General features: G+C 41.7%; 1 protein-coding gene across 3 annotated transcripts in view; it reads right to left on the bottom strand.

The window, feature by feature from the left end:
• Positions 1–14630, bottom strand: part of ASAP1 (ArfGAP with SH3 domain, ankyrin repeat and PH domain 1) — a 365433-nt gene that overhangs the window by 221701 nt on the left and 129102 nt on the right. For 2 of the 3 annotated variants that reach the window (XM_075582010.1, XM_075582015.1), the window contains exon 3: positions 8476–8602. In XM_075582010.1, the coding sequence (XP_075438125.1) occupies positions 8476–8602 (127 nt within the window). Of the gene's footprint in view, positions 1–8475; positions 8603–10721; positions 11186–14630 lie in introns of those variants that run through there. The other variant, XM_075582011.1, reaches the window with a different exon arrangement.

Raw genomic sequence — 14630 nt, 5'->3', positions numbered from 1 at the left:
TATTCAGTATAGGGAGTACCCCACTGTACAGGCTTGCTTTGCTGTTGTGAGTGATTTTTTTTTTTTTTTTTTTTTTTTTTTTTGCTGGCCCATAAAATTTTTATGTTTGATGGAATGATTGATCTCCAAAAATGTGAAACTGCCATAGGTGCAAGTTCTCCACATCATATGCAGATTTGATGATGGGTTGCTGGGGACTGTTTCATGTATTTGTATAAAACCTTTAAGTATTAGTATCTCCAGTATTTTATCACAGCTATATATGACCATATTTTTATGTGAAATGGAACAGTGGAATAGTTGGATGGTTATGTTTAATGGATTCATGACAACAATTATAGATTAAAGTTGCCATGACCCCCTCTAGCATTTACTTTTTGGATATTACATTTTTAGTTGGGCAACATCATGTTGTATGTACTGATATCTTCAGAAAGCCGACAGCAGGCGATACTTTACAATACAGCTGCCACCCTATTACATGATTCATGTAATATTAAACAGACAATACTTAAGAATCAGACACAGACACTTAAGATTTGTGCATCAGAACTGTGGCAAACTATCAAATATAGAGGCTATCGAGATCGTCATTCCTTATCAAAAAACAATAAATAGGAATGTAGCCACTCGTATAGTTGGGACAACTGAACAAAGTGGTCTGGCTGATCATCAAGTCAAATTCATTACTAATTATAGTATAGAATTTAATCAGAATGGACACATTTAAAATAACTTACATATTCTTCAGTTGGAAAACCAGTTGTCTTAATATATTTCTAAGGGATAGATAGATATAGATAGACAGATAGATACACACCCTAGAAAGGTACCCAATACTTGGTAATCTATTGCCTTCTATCTTATTTCCAAAGTCAGACATATCACCCCCCTTTTTCGATCTAGCTGTAGACTTTTGAGAGTATGGTGACATATACATACGTATACATATATACATATATACACACACACTCAAATACAATACATATACACTTCTGGTGATGTACTCCTTTAGAAGCCTCTCAAAGCGAAACGTGACAGGCGTTTCACTGTGTTTGTTTACGCTAATGTGCTTTTAAATGGCAATAATAAAATTTGCTTGTTAAGAAACAATTGGTGGACATCCTTCAACTACAACATAAGTGCAGCATTATTTCATTGTTTCTGTATTATTGAGGATGTGGGAAGCATTGTATGGTTTCCAGCACCACACACTGTTTGGAGAGACAGAAGAAGCCGGCCGGTGGCTACTCGAGTGGGTTCTGCAGAAACTGCACAATTGGATGCAACTACAGTACCAATTATTACATGCTGATTTCAAAAGAATGGTGAAGCCTGGCACAGCCTTCGTATTAGCTCTCTGTCCAGTGAAGCTGCCAGTGTGGAATCTACAGGGACACGGGACGTTGCGTGTGTATAGGGCCTTGTGAAGCACTAAAAAGTATTCTATAGAAGGCAATCATACACTAGACTCCATAACGCCTCCTCATAGAAGAATAAGAATTTGTTGCTCAGCACTGTGAATGGCAAAACCCACTTTCATAGACTACAGATTCAAGAAGAAGTTCAAGTGTCTACATCCAGAGACGACTGCAAAACAGGGACCTTTCCTAACTGCATGCTAGGAACAGCACACCCCAAAAGGAGTAAAAATCTACTCTATTCTTTCTGTAACATACTCCAAGCTCCATGCTAGAGTGCAAGAAGTAGAATTGGTCCGATGCTTTAAAAAAAAAAAAACAACAAAAGAAAACTAGTCTATGAAATGTACAGAGTTTAAGTCTCAGAAGCCTTGTGGTCTTGTCAAGCTTATTTGTAAATCTTCATGTGTGGAGTTATTCACTAAATAAATAATAATGTCCGTTAACTGTTAATGGATGTTGATGTTTAATAAAAAAAAATGTAAAAACACTCATATGTTTGTAGAGAACATGGCCTCACTCAATGTACGTGGGGCGGTATCATCATATGATAAAGGGACAACAGTGTGCCTAAACATTATGATGTTCTACTGTATGCTCTTGAACCCCCCTCAGTACCCAGATGTACAGTGCACGTCCAGAAAAGTGCCACCCCAGGGCCTTTTACTTTTAGTTATAAAAATGTTTTACCAGGCAGTAATACATTGAGAGTTACCTCTCGTTTTTAAGTATGTCCTGGGCACAGAGTTATGATGACAATACATGGTTGCATTAAATGAACAGAGGTTACACATTCAATTTACATATATTTCATGATGTACACTGTATGTAATTGTCCTTTGCGTGTTTTGTTATTTTTTGTTATTTTGTTTTTTAGGAGCTGTATGTGATTGCGTACTACACTGAAGGGGGGAGTTTCGCCTACACCCCGTCACATCTGGCTGGAACAGAAATCGTGATGTGGAAGTGCCAGGGGGTCCATGGACACGGAGGTGGCACGACCCTCTTGTACTGAAAGGATTAAAAGGACCACATATAACACGTGATATTTAATTCACTTACTTAGCACTGATTATATATCCTGTGCAAGTTTTTGCATATTAGGCATTGTTCAGACAAGAACGACATTTTCTTGATGTTTTGCATCTTGAATTAATGTATATTTTACCATACCTATTTTAACGTACAGTGACAGGATTGAAATGTTTAAAGCTCATTTTTCCAGAAGGTAACATTCTCACAAACTGTACCTCTTGAACCAAAATCAGAGCGCTAGCTCTTCAAAAATTCATTAAAATCTATAAAGTAGTATATATACACATTATTGTTGATTCTTTACATGTTAGCATTTTGCTATCTAAAAAAACAAACAAAGATGCCCAAAGCTACTTCCAATGTGACAAAAATGCATAGTGCAATAGTTATATATTCTCTAGAAAAAGGGTAATTTAGATTAACCCTTTGGCCAAAGCGTCAAGCCAGCTGCCACTTCAAGGCATGACCATTAGCAGGTCCCAACACTCCCCGAGTTAAAATTCTCATTTACCTGTATAATTAGGGGAAGAATGATCAAACATTGGATCTGTCGTAACCCAGCAAAATGAAACTGACCTGCCAACTTTGGAAAGTGGGGAGCTTGTTGGGTATCTGTGTGTTCATTTTGATAACAATAAAGATAATAGACCAAACTGTTATAATCTCTGATAACATCAATAATGCAGGGACATTTTTAAAATATGCTGAATGAAGACATGGTTTTAAAATGATCAATAGACAGGGCAGCTGCAGTGTATCTATACCGACAAGCATATATGGGGTAGTTTTCCCTAAATATCACAGGGTGGGGATAATGACGTACAGTAAGAAACTACAATCGGGAATGTGTTAATGACTGATCTCTATGCTTACGTGCATTCTAACTGTTTAGGATATCGCTCACATACCCTTTAAATTCTTCAATGTACTGTACTGTCAACTGTCAGCACTACCCACACAATTCAAACATTAAAAAAGTATGTTTTGTGCAACCTGTTTTGTTTGTACAGCACAGCTGTTAATACAAACCCAGAAAGCGAACATACAGCACATAATGAATACAAATGCTGTAATCAATGTCAGAGCCTCAATAATACTGGACAACGCAAATACAAAATAAAATAAAAACACGACCATGCTGGAACACAAAGCATAAAAAAAAATTACTTGGTGAGAAGTTTCATAGGTAATGTGATTGATAAAATAATGCATGGTAATGTATACAACACCAGGGAAACAGAAATTATTTCGTTATATGCAAACTCAAAATGTCACGGTTGCATATTTATAGTACAAAAATTAACACCCTTGGCTCAAAAGTGTGTGTTCTTCTGGCAATTAATGGGGTAGAAATTCTACAAGCGGACACCTTAACCAATATTTGTTCTACAAATGACAGCTACGTGCTGCAATCAATTTGACTGTTTATGTTTGCATTATTCAGCAAATCTCTCCTCTCTCCCTGATTTTGCTATGCCAGAATAGGTTTAGCTTGTTTAACACTGTCTGAGGGGAGTATGCAACACATGGACACTGATGGATTTATTAGAATTATTATGTCTGATTTCACATTAAAAAAAAAAAAAAAAATCCCTTTGCTTCAGATTTTACCAAAACAAAATTGGGGGGAAAAATATCTAAGTAAGTTGATTGCGACTACCTTTGCAGACTCTCAGTTCATTACAAATACTTGTAATGTTATCTTTGCTCGCAATTAGACATTCACTGGGATTCCCTAATCTCTGATACAAGGTATCACCCTACTCTGCGTTAACGCCCACTGACTTGACCGGCAGTTTATGAGGGATCGCGGGGCAATATCTTGTATCCGAGCTTAGTGAATCTCTCCCATTCAGCGGATTAATTTAAATACTTCCAAAAAATAGATACCAAGCATATGAAACTACAGCAAAATATCAAGTGTAATAGTCATCATTAAAGCTTCTAACGATTTCAACTTTAAAGTTTGCATTAAAGGAAAGAACAAAAGGCAATATTCTATAGTTACTTTTATGTGTTGAAGCAAAATAAAGTAAATGATTTCAAATAGGACACGAGTAGTAGCTGAAGCATTCCACCTTATATAAGCAACAGAACAATGGCAATATTAGATGTAATTAGAGTGCCTTTATTTGCGTCAAATACACAAAGTTGTAGTATTAACCTTCCAATTTATCAGCTTTCACCACTGCTCTGTAAATAATACAGAGTCAGCCATCTTGGTCACAAGCAAGCTCATGTTAACTGCAATCGCATTGATTAGTGAGAAATGTAATTGTTACAGGGTGTTTATGACTTTCAAAGACACCAAGGTAGGCTTCTTATTAATCCATATCACTGTTGCTAACCGAATTAGGTCCTGCGTGAAAAAGGACATTGAGCTTCTCGCTCTCCTCCTCCTTACATAAGCAACTGAATATCATCTCCTGTGTTATTTATACATTGTGGTATCATTTAAAAATGGCAGCTACATTGCCAAGCAGTTATTGACTGCAAAATGTGGATAAATATATACCGCAATAACAAAGCATATTGTAGAACGACAGCCTTTTCCTCAACAAAAATACAGTTTAATTAATTAAAAAACGCTCCATTAGCACTGCAAATACCGAACGGCAAATTATAAACAGTGCAAAAGACCAAGGAAAATACTACACAGAGCAAAGACCAAATATAATACAGCAAGTGAGCACGATCGCAGTAAAATTGTTACACGCACAAATATAAAGAAAAAACAAATTGCATTGACTTAGAAAGCTTTGAGAGCAGTTCCATTCCGACACACAGGTTCCGGTAATATGATGTGTTTTTGTGGGCAAATCCCACAATTCAACAAAGGTGTCAAGAAATGTGTGGGAGATGTTACCTACACTTGCTAGATTATATTCATTCTGTCATGGCAGTGATTTGGCAACGGAGCCAGCAGTGGCTTCTGACTGAACCACGGGGTGTTTTTCTTGGACACCATACAAAGAATGATAAGGCTTAGCCATAAAGTCGTTCTCAGAATATACAGAATAATGCACATATTTTCTTCTCCGGATAGATGGAGATGGGTGAACTAATGGTTGATTTTATAATGAACCATGTAAACAGGATATTTTTATTTTTTAATGTACTGTTAAGACTAGTATAACCTTGGGACATTGAAGTTTAGCTGTAATAACTGACATATTCCATTCAAATTGAAGTTTCCCTTTACTAGTGTACCTTACATTTATTTTCCACTCTCCCAATTATTGTTTTCTTCTAGGTGTATTACTTTCAATTGCATTTGGACTGATATAGAATGTATCACAAAACACTAAGTTAGAGATAGTATGGACCAAAATCTTATAAGGGCCATTAAAAGTACAATGAGGCTGCGGCCACGCTAGCACTGAGCGTGCTGACCGCGCAATGCTTGCCGGGGTTAGTTTCGACAAGTGAAATTGTCCCGTCCCCGCGCACAGGCACGGACGCTTATCCACGCTTGGCGCTTGCGTAAACAATAAAAAGAGACTTTCAACAGCGCTCAACTTACCCCCTCGCCCGCGCTTGCGAAATAGGCCGGACACCTGGCGCTCATGCTTACAGAGCTGGTGACGTCACCGCTCTCAAGCATGAGCACAGTCAGCGCTCGCACGGCCGCAGCCTGATATATACATATTGCTGTGAATTAAGCTGGAATGTTACATTTTAGACCTGGCTATCATTATTACCTTTGTAAAAAATATATATATATTTTACATATTTTGACTTCACGTTTGCCTTTACATTTATAGTGCCAATTACCCCACATATCACACTTTTAGCAGGGCCTCCCCATATTGTTTGAATATCTGTGTGGGAGTAAACAGGTTATACATTAGATCACACAACATTTTAAACACTGAAGATCACGATCCATTTTAAACTGCAAACTGAACTGTGTGTGTGCTGTGATCACCCTTGTAGCATTTTGCATTTGAAAACTGCTTAGCACGGACATCTCCATAATACCTATTGAATACAGACTAAAAGAATGAAATAATACTGTGTGTTGCCCAAGGGCAGGTAACAATAAAACACTAGCTTCTATTTACCTCTACATAGCTCTATTTCCTTCATTCTCTTTAGATGCTCTTTCAGAACACCTATTACAAATCTCCTATTACAGTACAAAGATGTCTGTGCCTCCAGCATTAAAGGGATTAACAGTGAATGAGATAACAGGTTACATGTAAATTATGTAAAAATACCAATCGTACCGCAATATTATCTTTTATAGTCCTATCTGCATACCAACTAACCAGGCAATGTCAGTTCAACCATATTATTAGATGCAATGTATTTTGCCGTCAGAAACACCTGTTCCAAACCTTTGCTACCCAAAAGTTGCACTTCAGGTAACCTATTTTACCGTGAAATTAGCACAGCAGTCAACGATCAAAGGACGGGGGAAAAAACAACACTGGAAAACTTCTGCAATATAATTACGCTGCAGCGTACAGAGACAAGAAGCTGCACAGTACATCTTGTTTCTCTATATTCCTTCATTTAATGAAACATTTATGCAGGACACCTTCTCAGACTCTGGTGGGATCTGCCACCTTCTTTCTAAGCGGTATTCACATCTACATTTCCCTGTAACGCACTAGCGAAGCGAGCCCTGCAGGTTACCCTATTAGGTACCAATCTGGGATGAAGAGTACTGAGCCACTTGCAGAAATTCAGAGCGCTGCAAACATGATTTAAAGTTTTTTTTTGTTTGTTTTTTTTTTTAAAGGAGGAGGTTGATAGGGACAGGTAATCTCCTGTGATATAATGTATTTCCATGGGGGAGGGACGGACATGGTACTGCTGCATAAGTCTCCTCCGCCTCCTCATTTTTCTACCTGCTGAGATTTATCCGGCTTATCCCTCCTCCCCTCGTTTGTTAAGCAGCATTCGTTCTAGGAGTCACCTTGTTAAAACGGTGCATAAAAACACGGCAGAAAGTGATCAAAATAAGCTGTCAATTGACCAGTCTGGCAACATCATTCATCACAACCTATAAACAACAACCTCCAAGGTCTGTAAATGTATGCAAATGACAAGCTCTCTTATCTTCTATGGGAAGTAGCAAGATCCAAATGTGTAACCACTGAAGTGTTGTACAGGCCATTAAGGGTAATGCATCACACATACTGTAGCTCTGAATGGTTTAAAGGAAGGCAACACTTTGAAAAGTTATATTTTAACCTATTTCAAATTTACACTACATCACCTTAAATAGAAGAAAAAAACATCATGCAGGCAGCCATTTTTGACACAGGAAGGCTGAAGTGAAATGTGTAACTACCATATTCTCCTGAAAACGAACACAAACTGCCCATTTCTATCTGAAACGGTCTTAAACATCACGAGGAAGAAAGGGTAATGTTACATTCCAGACAAAGCAAGTGGCAAAGCGACAAGTAATGAATCTCGGTGCACCTCAGCCTTACAGTGTTATACATGACCACAAATTAAAGATGGTTGCCCCCAAACGTATACAGGAGTAAAATAAGAATCCCAATTATTTTACTTAAAATATACTTTTTCTTAGTTCCACCTGCGTAGAAACATATTTCTAATATTTTGAGCATAGAGATTTAATATGGTGAATGTTACCTATAAAAGGAGAGGATTCTATTCATATACCCAACTAGGAGGGACTCCTGTTATGCTTTTTCCCACAAATCAATCCTCAATTTCCAAAGTAACTTAGTGTTCAATTCCTATCAGGTGGTATCACACAAAGGAGGACATTTTATTTTCTACTGTCTTGAATACTGTATTGCCCTAAAGAATAGGATTGCCCCATATTTAAAAAAAAATGATAATAATACATTGTTGTAGGTCAATATTATCTGATCTCTCATTCTAAATAAATAACCAAGCTGCTCAGCCACTGATTATATGATTAGTAATACAGCAAACCCCATTTACAAAGTCCAGACAATACATACAGTCCTCACAAGCAATGGACTTACTAGTGCCATCAATGGACGTATGGGTGCATAGATTTTTTGCTTACCTCTTCCAACACAGTGACAGAGTTCCTGCAGCTCTGCAGCCGGGTTGTAAAGCTGGATGTCGTCGGGGACTTGTAATCCTCTGTGGTCTCGGATATAAACTCTGACACCGAGATCTGATCCGGCATCCTAGCCATGGGAAGACAAAAACACAAGCATATGAGGAAAAGGCGATAGAAGGTCCAGAGGGGAGGGAGAAACGGGGGTGATGGCAGCAACCCGGAAACAACATACTGTGCAGAGCACAGGATGGGAAGAGAGTGGAAAAATAGGGTGAAGAGAATTAATATTTATTACACTAAACCTATGTTCTAAGTAAAGATGGTGGAAGTGGAAAAGCATCCATCAACATTATCTTTATCAAATCAAAATGCAAAGCTAAAGATTACTACGGCTGCTGATTAGACAACCATCTGAAAACATAGAGCAGAGTCTAAAAAATGAGCATCGAACAAAATCAAATCAGATTGAAACAAACACTGAAAACAACTTGCAAAAGCCTCAATTTGTATAGCTATTGTATCAAATCACGTATCAAGGATCTGGTGGGAATCATTATACTCATTAATACATTTGGTATCCTAAATAGCTGAAATTGAGATTTGTATCAGTCTGTCCTGGCAAAATATTTATTAAATAAAACCAAAGTAAATAAGGCAGAGGGTTATGATAAAAGATCCATATAGAAGGTGAGCAGCAATTATTAAAATGTGATAGTCCATGAATACTATCTCATTAACAGTGGGGAGTTTGGTCTCCTCTTATATGTTTCTGCCTACTGACATACTAACATTGTATTGACGTGTGTCTTGTGATGCAAGTCCATGGTTGCCATCAAATTCTAAAATACTGGTGGGGCCTTACTGCAAGAGGTTGAAACCACCTTAACGACAGGAGAGGTGAAGTAATTTGTTTTCCTAACTCCGGGGAATTTAGGTTGCATGAAAATCTCATGTCGAGATGACTCTTTAATAATCACATTTTGCATAACAAATTTAGAAAAATGAATAAAGAACACTAAACATAACCAACAAATAAATCATGCACATGCACGTCCATACATACACACGGACAAAGCATAACAGGATCAAACACAGTGCCTGCCAGAATGAAGATGCATAAAAATAACCCATGCCAACTGGCACACACAAACCATAACCCACACATATCAATACTGACATACACAAAAATCACATACTGTACACACACAACTAGTCCATGGGCAGGAAATTATAGATACAAACACACACACGGCCAGAAGGTATATTTATGCACACATCCCATCTAAGTCCATTACTAATACAAACCTCATTCATACACCAGACACGTATATACGCAGATAACATATAAAAAAATCCCATACATGCCCATGACATATGCACACATGATAGACGTGTGTCTGGATGAGATACACACACAACATACATGTCTAGATGACATACACACATCAAATGCATCAAGATCTGATAGAAAGAGAAAACAGATCAGTGAAGCAACCAGAAAACGTTTTTTTTTTGTTTGTTTTTTAATTCTTGTAATTTCACTGGGATCATCACATTATGCACTTGTCAGTTTAGTGTATTTATACCACACATGCCCAAATGAAACGCACACACCTTACATGCCCAAACGACATATTTTATACCTATACACACAGCACATATATACCCACAGGACATATTTGCATATCACATATATGCCCAAATAAATATATATATATATATATATTACACACACGTCACAGATAACCACATGACATATTTACACAGTACATACCTGCTTAGACATAATGTATATATATATATATATATTATATATATATATATATATATATATATATACACACACACACAACATATATGCTCAGATACGTATGTACTGTGTAAATAAACATGCATAGCTTCCCACATGACATATTTACACAGTACATACCTGCTTAGACATAATGTATATATATATATATATATATATATATATATATATATATACACACACACAACATATATGCTCAGATACGTATGTACTGTGTAAATATGTCATGTGGGAAGCTATGCATGTAATATATATATATATATATATTATACATACACATACACACAGATTCCCACATTACATATTTACACATTACATACCTGCTTAGACAATGGTATGTGAATATATATATATATATATATATATATATATACACACACACATAGTATATATACACACACATAGTATATACACACACACACCCCACATGACATACATGGCAGGAAGATGCCGGTCCCCCGCAGACTCGTGCTGCTGCTGCTGCTGCAGATGATGCTGGGTGGTGGTAGTGGTGGTGTTGGTGTGGTAGTAGTGGTGATGGTGGGTGGGGGTCGCACACAGGGTGCCCTGCCTGGGTGTCCGTGCTTCTCTCTCCTCTTCACCCCCAACTCTGCCTCCCGCCCGCCTGCATCACACCCCGCCGGGCACACAGCATCCCTCACCCAGCCGGGGGCCAGTGACCGTGGGGCAGCTCCCCGGGGGAGGGGGGCTCAGCGTGTTCAGCGGGGCCGCGGCTTCGTTGTGTTATCACTATTGTTGGTGTCGAGTTGTGTGTCTTCGCCTCCTGTTTATGGCGTCCTGAGGGTCTCTCCGTCACACTCACACACAGTGTGTCTCTCTCCTCCTCCCGCCCGGCACTGAGCGCGCGCAGCGGGCACGAGACACGCACAGGGAGAGCGCGCGCAGCGGGCACGAAACACGCACAGGGAGAGCGCGCGCAGCGGACACGAGACACGCACAGGGAGCGCGCGCAGCGGGCACGAGACACCCACAGGGAGCGGGCTGCGGCAACGGCTGCACCCTGTCAGAGTGGTCACGAGGGCAAACGAGGAAGCCTGGCGCGCGTGCCACATCCCACAACTCTCACCCCACCGCAACTAGATGAGCAGCTCGCGCGTGCCAGTGGGGTCAGCGGATTCATTCTCTCTCTCCTTTACCCCCGCGGCAGCATCTTCTCTGCGGCGTGTCCGCGCGCTGGCACTCACCACCGCAGCTCGCGCCGGCCGGGCGGCCAGTCACTGAGAGGCGCGCGCCCACCCTCCCCCCGGCAGCAGCAGAGACAGGCAGAACTGCACCCCAAGAGCAGGCAGTCTGCAGTCTGTCTCCGCTGCCCCGTTACTTAGCCATGAAAAAATGAAAAGCCATGAGGGGCTTCTGCATTTAGCGCTGGTTACTGCAGCATTTAGCACCGGTTACTGCAGCATTTAGCACCGGTTATCACTGCATTTAGCATTGGTTACTGCAGCATTTAGCACTGGTTACTGCAGCATTTAGCACTGGTTACTGCAGCATTTAGCACTGGTTACTGCAGCATTTAGCACTGGTTACTGCAGCATTTAGCACTGGTTACTGCAGCATTTAACGTCCGGTCACCACTGCATTTAGCACTTGTTACTGCAGCATTTAACATCCGGTCACCACTGCATTTAGCACTTGTTACTGCAGCATTTAGCACTGGTTACTGCAGCATTTAGCACTTGTTACTGCAGCATTTAACATCCGGTCACCACTGCATTTAGCACTTGTTACTGCAGCATTTAGCACCGGTTACCGCTGCATTTAGCACCGGTCACCACTGCATTTAGCGCTGTTACTGCAGCATTTAGCATTGGTTACTGCAGCATTTAGCACTTGTTACTGCAGCATTTAGCATTGGTTACTGCAGCATTTAGCACTTGTTACTGCAGCATTTAGCACTGGTTACTGCAGCATTTAGCACTGGTTACTGCAGCATTTAGCACTGGTTACTGCAGCATTTAGCATTGGTTACTGCAGCATTTAGCACTTGTTACTGCAGCATTTAGCACTGGTTACTGCAGCATTTAACATCCGGTCACCACTGCATTTAGCACTTATTACTGCAGCATTTAGCACTTGTTACTGCAGCATTTAGCACTTGTTACTGCAGCATTTAGCACTGGTTACTGCAGCATTTAGCACTGGTTACTGCAGCATTTAGCACTGGTTACTGCAGCATTTAGCACTGGTTACTGCAGCATTTAGCACTGGTTACTGCAGCATTTAGCACTGGTTGCTGCAGCATTTAGCACTGGTTGCTGCAGCATTTAGCACTGGTTGCTGCAGCATTTAGCACTGGTTGCTGCAGCATTTAGCACTGGTTGCTGCAGCATTTAGCACCGGTCACCACTGCATTTAGCACTTATTACTGCAGCATTTAGCACTGGTTACTGCAGCATTTAGCACTGGTTACTGCAGCATTTAGCACCGGTCACCACTGCATTTAGCACTTGTTACTGCAGCATTTAGCACCGGTTACCGCTGCATTTAGCATCGGTCACCACTGCATTTAGCACTGCAGCATTTAGCGCTGTTACTGCAGCATTTAGCACCGGTTACCGCTGCATTTAGCATCGGTCACCACTGCATTTAGCACTGCAGCATTTAGCGCTGTTACTGTAGCATTTAGCACTGTTACTGCAGCATTTAGAGCTGTTACTGCAGCATTTAGCGCTGTTACTGCAGCATTTAGCGCTGTTACTGCAGCATTTAGCGCTGTTACTGCAGCATTTAGCGCTGTTACTGCAGCATTTAGCGCTGTTACTGCTTTGTGCCTCTCTATTTCGTTTTCTGCCACAACTGATACACTTTCTTGTGACCTCAAAGTCACCCAGTGTGGGCCTGTCTCCCCAGCAGCAGCATACAGATGTAGCGAGACTTCCTGTCTCTGGAGCCACAACTGAAAAAGCTTAAAACCGCTACTTCGGAGATCGTGCTGCCGCGGGGCGTCTATACATTCGGATCAGATCCCGCCCAGCAGCAGCGATAATCCTCCAGTACCGGGGCGGTCACAGAGCCGTGGCTTTCCCCGGTGCTGAAAACAGCAAGTCCGGCTACATCTGTACCTCTTGCTGGCCACCAACCTCCTAATCTTCATGGCCCATGTGTGAGCTTCCAGCGACGGTGGCTGAGGCTGCGTCCATAGAGGGGGGGAGCAGTGCTGAACAGCGCTGACGCTGAGGCTCGCCTGCTGAAGCTGTGCGATTTCATGCACATGCAGGCGAGCCAGCGGGCGCGATCGGGAGGTGGGGGGAGGCGGGGCAGTGACGTCACGGCGCCGTGACATTGACGCTGCTTCGCGCTGATTGGATGTTTTCAGCCGACAGCGCGCTGAAAAACAGCTTGGCTGTCGGATGAAAAATCCAACACCTCAGCACGCCTGCGGACGCTCGCGTGAGCCCCCTCTAAAGACATCCTCATTGAGGATGCAGGGGCTCAGCGCGGAGCGTCAGCACGGCTCAGCGCGGCCTCCCCTGCTATGGACTCAGCCTCAGGAGGAAAACGCAGGAGATCTTCCATTTGAATAATATATTTGTATGATTATGGTACAGATGTACAGTTCCAAGATCGCGGCACCAAAGGATTAACTGCAGGGGTGATCCCATTCAGAAGCATGGACCCCACGCAGCGCAATCGCGGCAGAGACTGCGCCCGGCGCCACAGACTTTTACTTGTTCGCCCACGGCGCCGGGGTCAGCGAGTCTTAGGCTACGGCCCCAGTTCTCACTGCTGCACGCACGCCTGGCTGCGCGTGCACAGTTTAAAGCCGGAATCAGCAGCATGTAGGGGAGCGCGAGGGGCGGGGCCATGATGGAGCCGGTATAATCACGACCTAAGACTGCCTTGTGTCCTTGCTCATTGAAACTATGCCCTGTGTCTAGCTTGTCACTATCACTATTGGTAACAATGTTTGTGCACGTGAGTAATGCTGTTTGCAACCTGTGAAGATTTAATGAATACAATAAACTTGCTTTTTAAGTGCTGCAATTCTGGTATAAACAAAACTACATTTTTAAAAGAATATGTAATACTAGTAAGGGGAAGAGTCCCTATCTGGGGCCTACCCCTACAATACTACGTCTCTGGTGTCTCAGGGCCTGTGTAGGGGCAGAGTTCTGGCCTAGTACAGGGGCTACTGGCACCCTGGATGCATCCGTCCTCTGCCGCTCCTGGAAGACTGGCTCGCGAGCTTTCCGCGCGCAGAGGATATCCTGTTCCTCCTGCCTTCAGAGTCCTATTGGCTGGGACAGTCCCACGTGGTGTTTCCCTCCCACCTGAGGATTCTGGGAGATGTAGTCTCGCGGCTACATGTGCGGAGCTATCTTAA

This window comes from Ascaphus truei, chromosome 2, assembly GCF_040206685.1.
Source record: "Ascaphus truei isolate aAscTru1 chromosome 2, aAscTru1.hap1, whole genome shotgun sequence".
Classification (NCBI taxonomy): Eukaryota; Metazoa; Chordata; class Amphibia; order Anura; family Ascaphidae; genus Ascaphus; species Ascaphus truei.
Note: the sequence above shows the minus strand (reverse complement) of the source record. Positions and strands in the feature narration are given on the sequence as shown.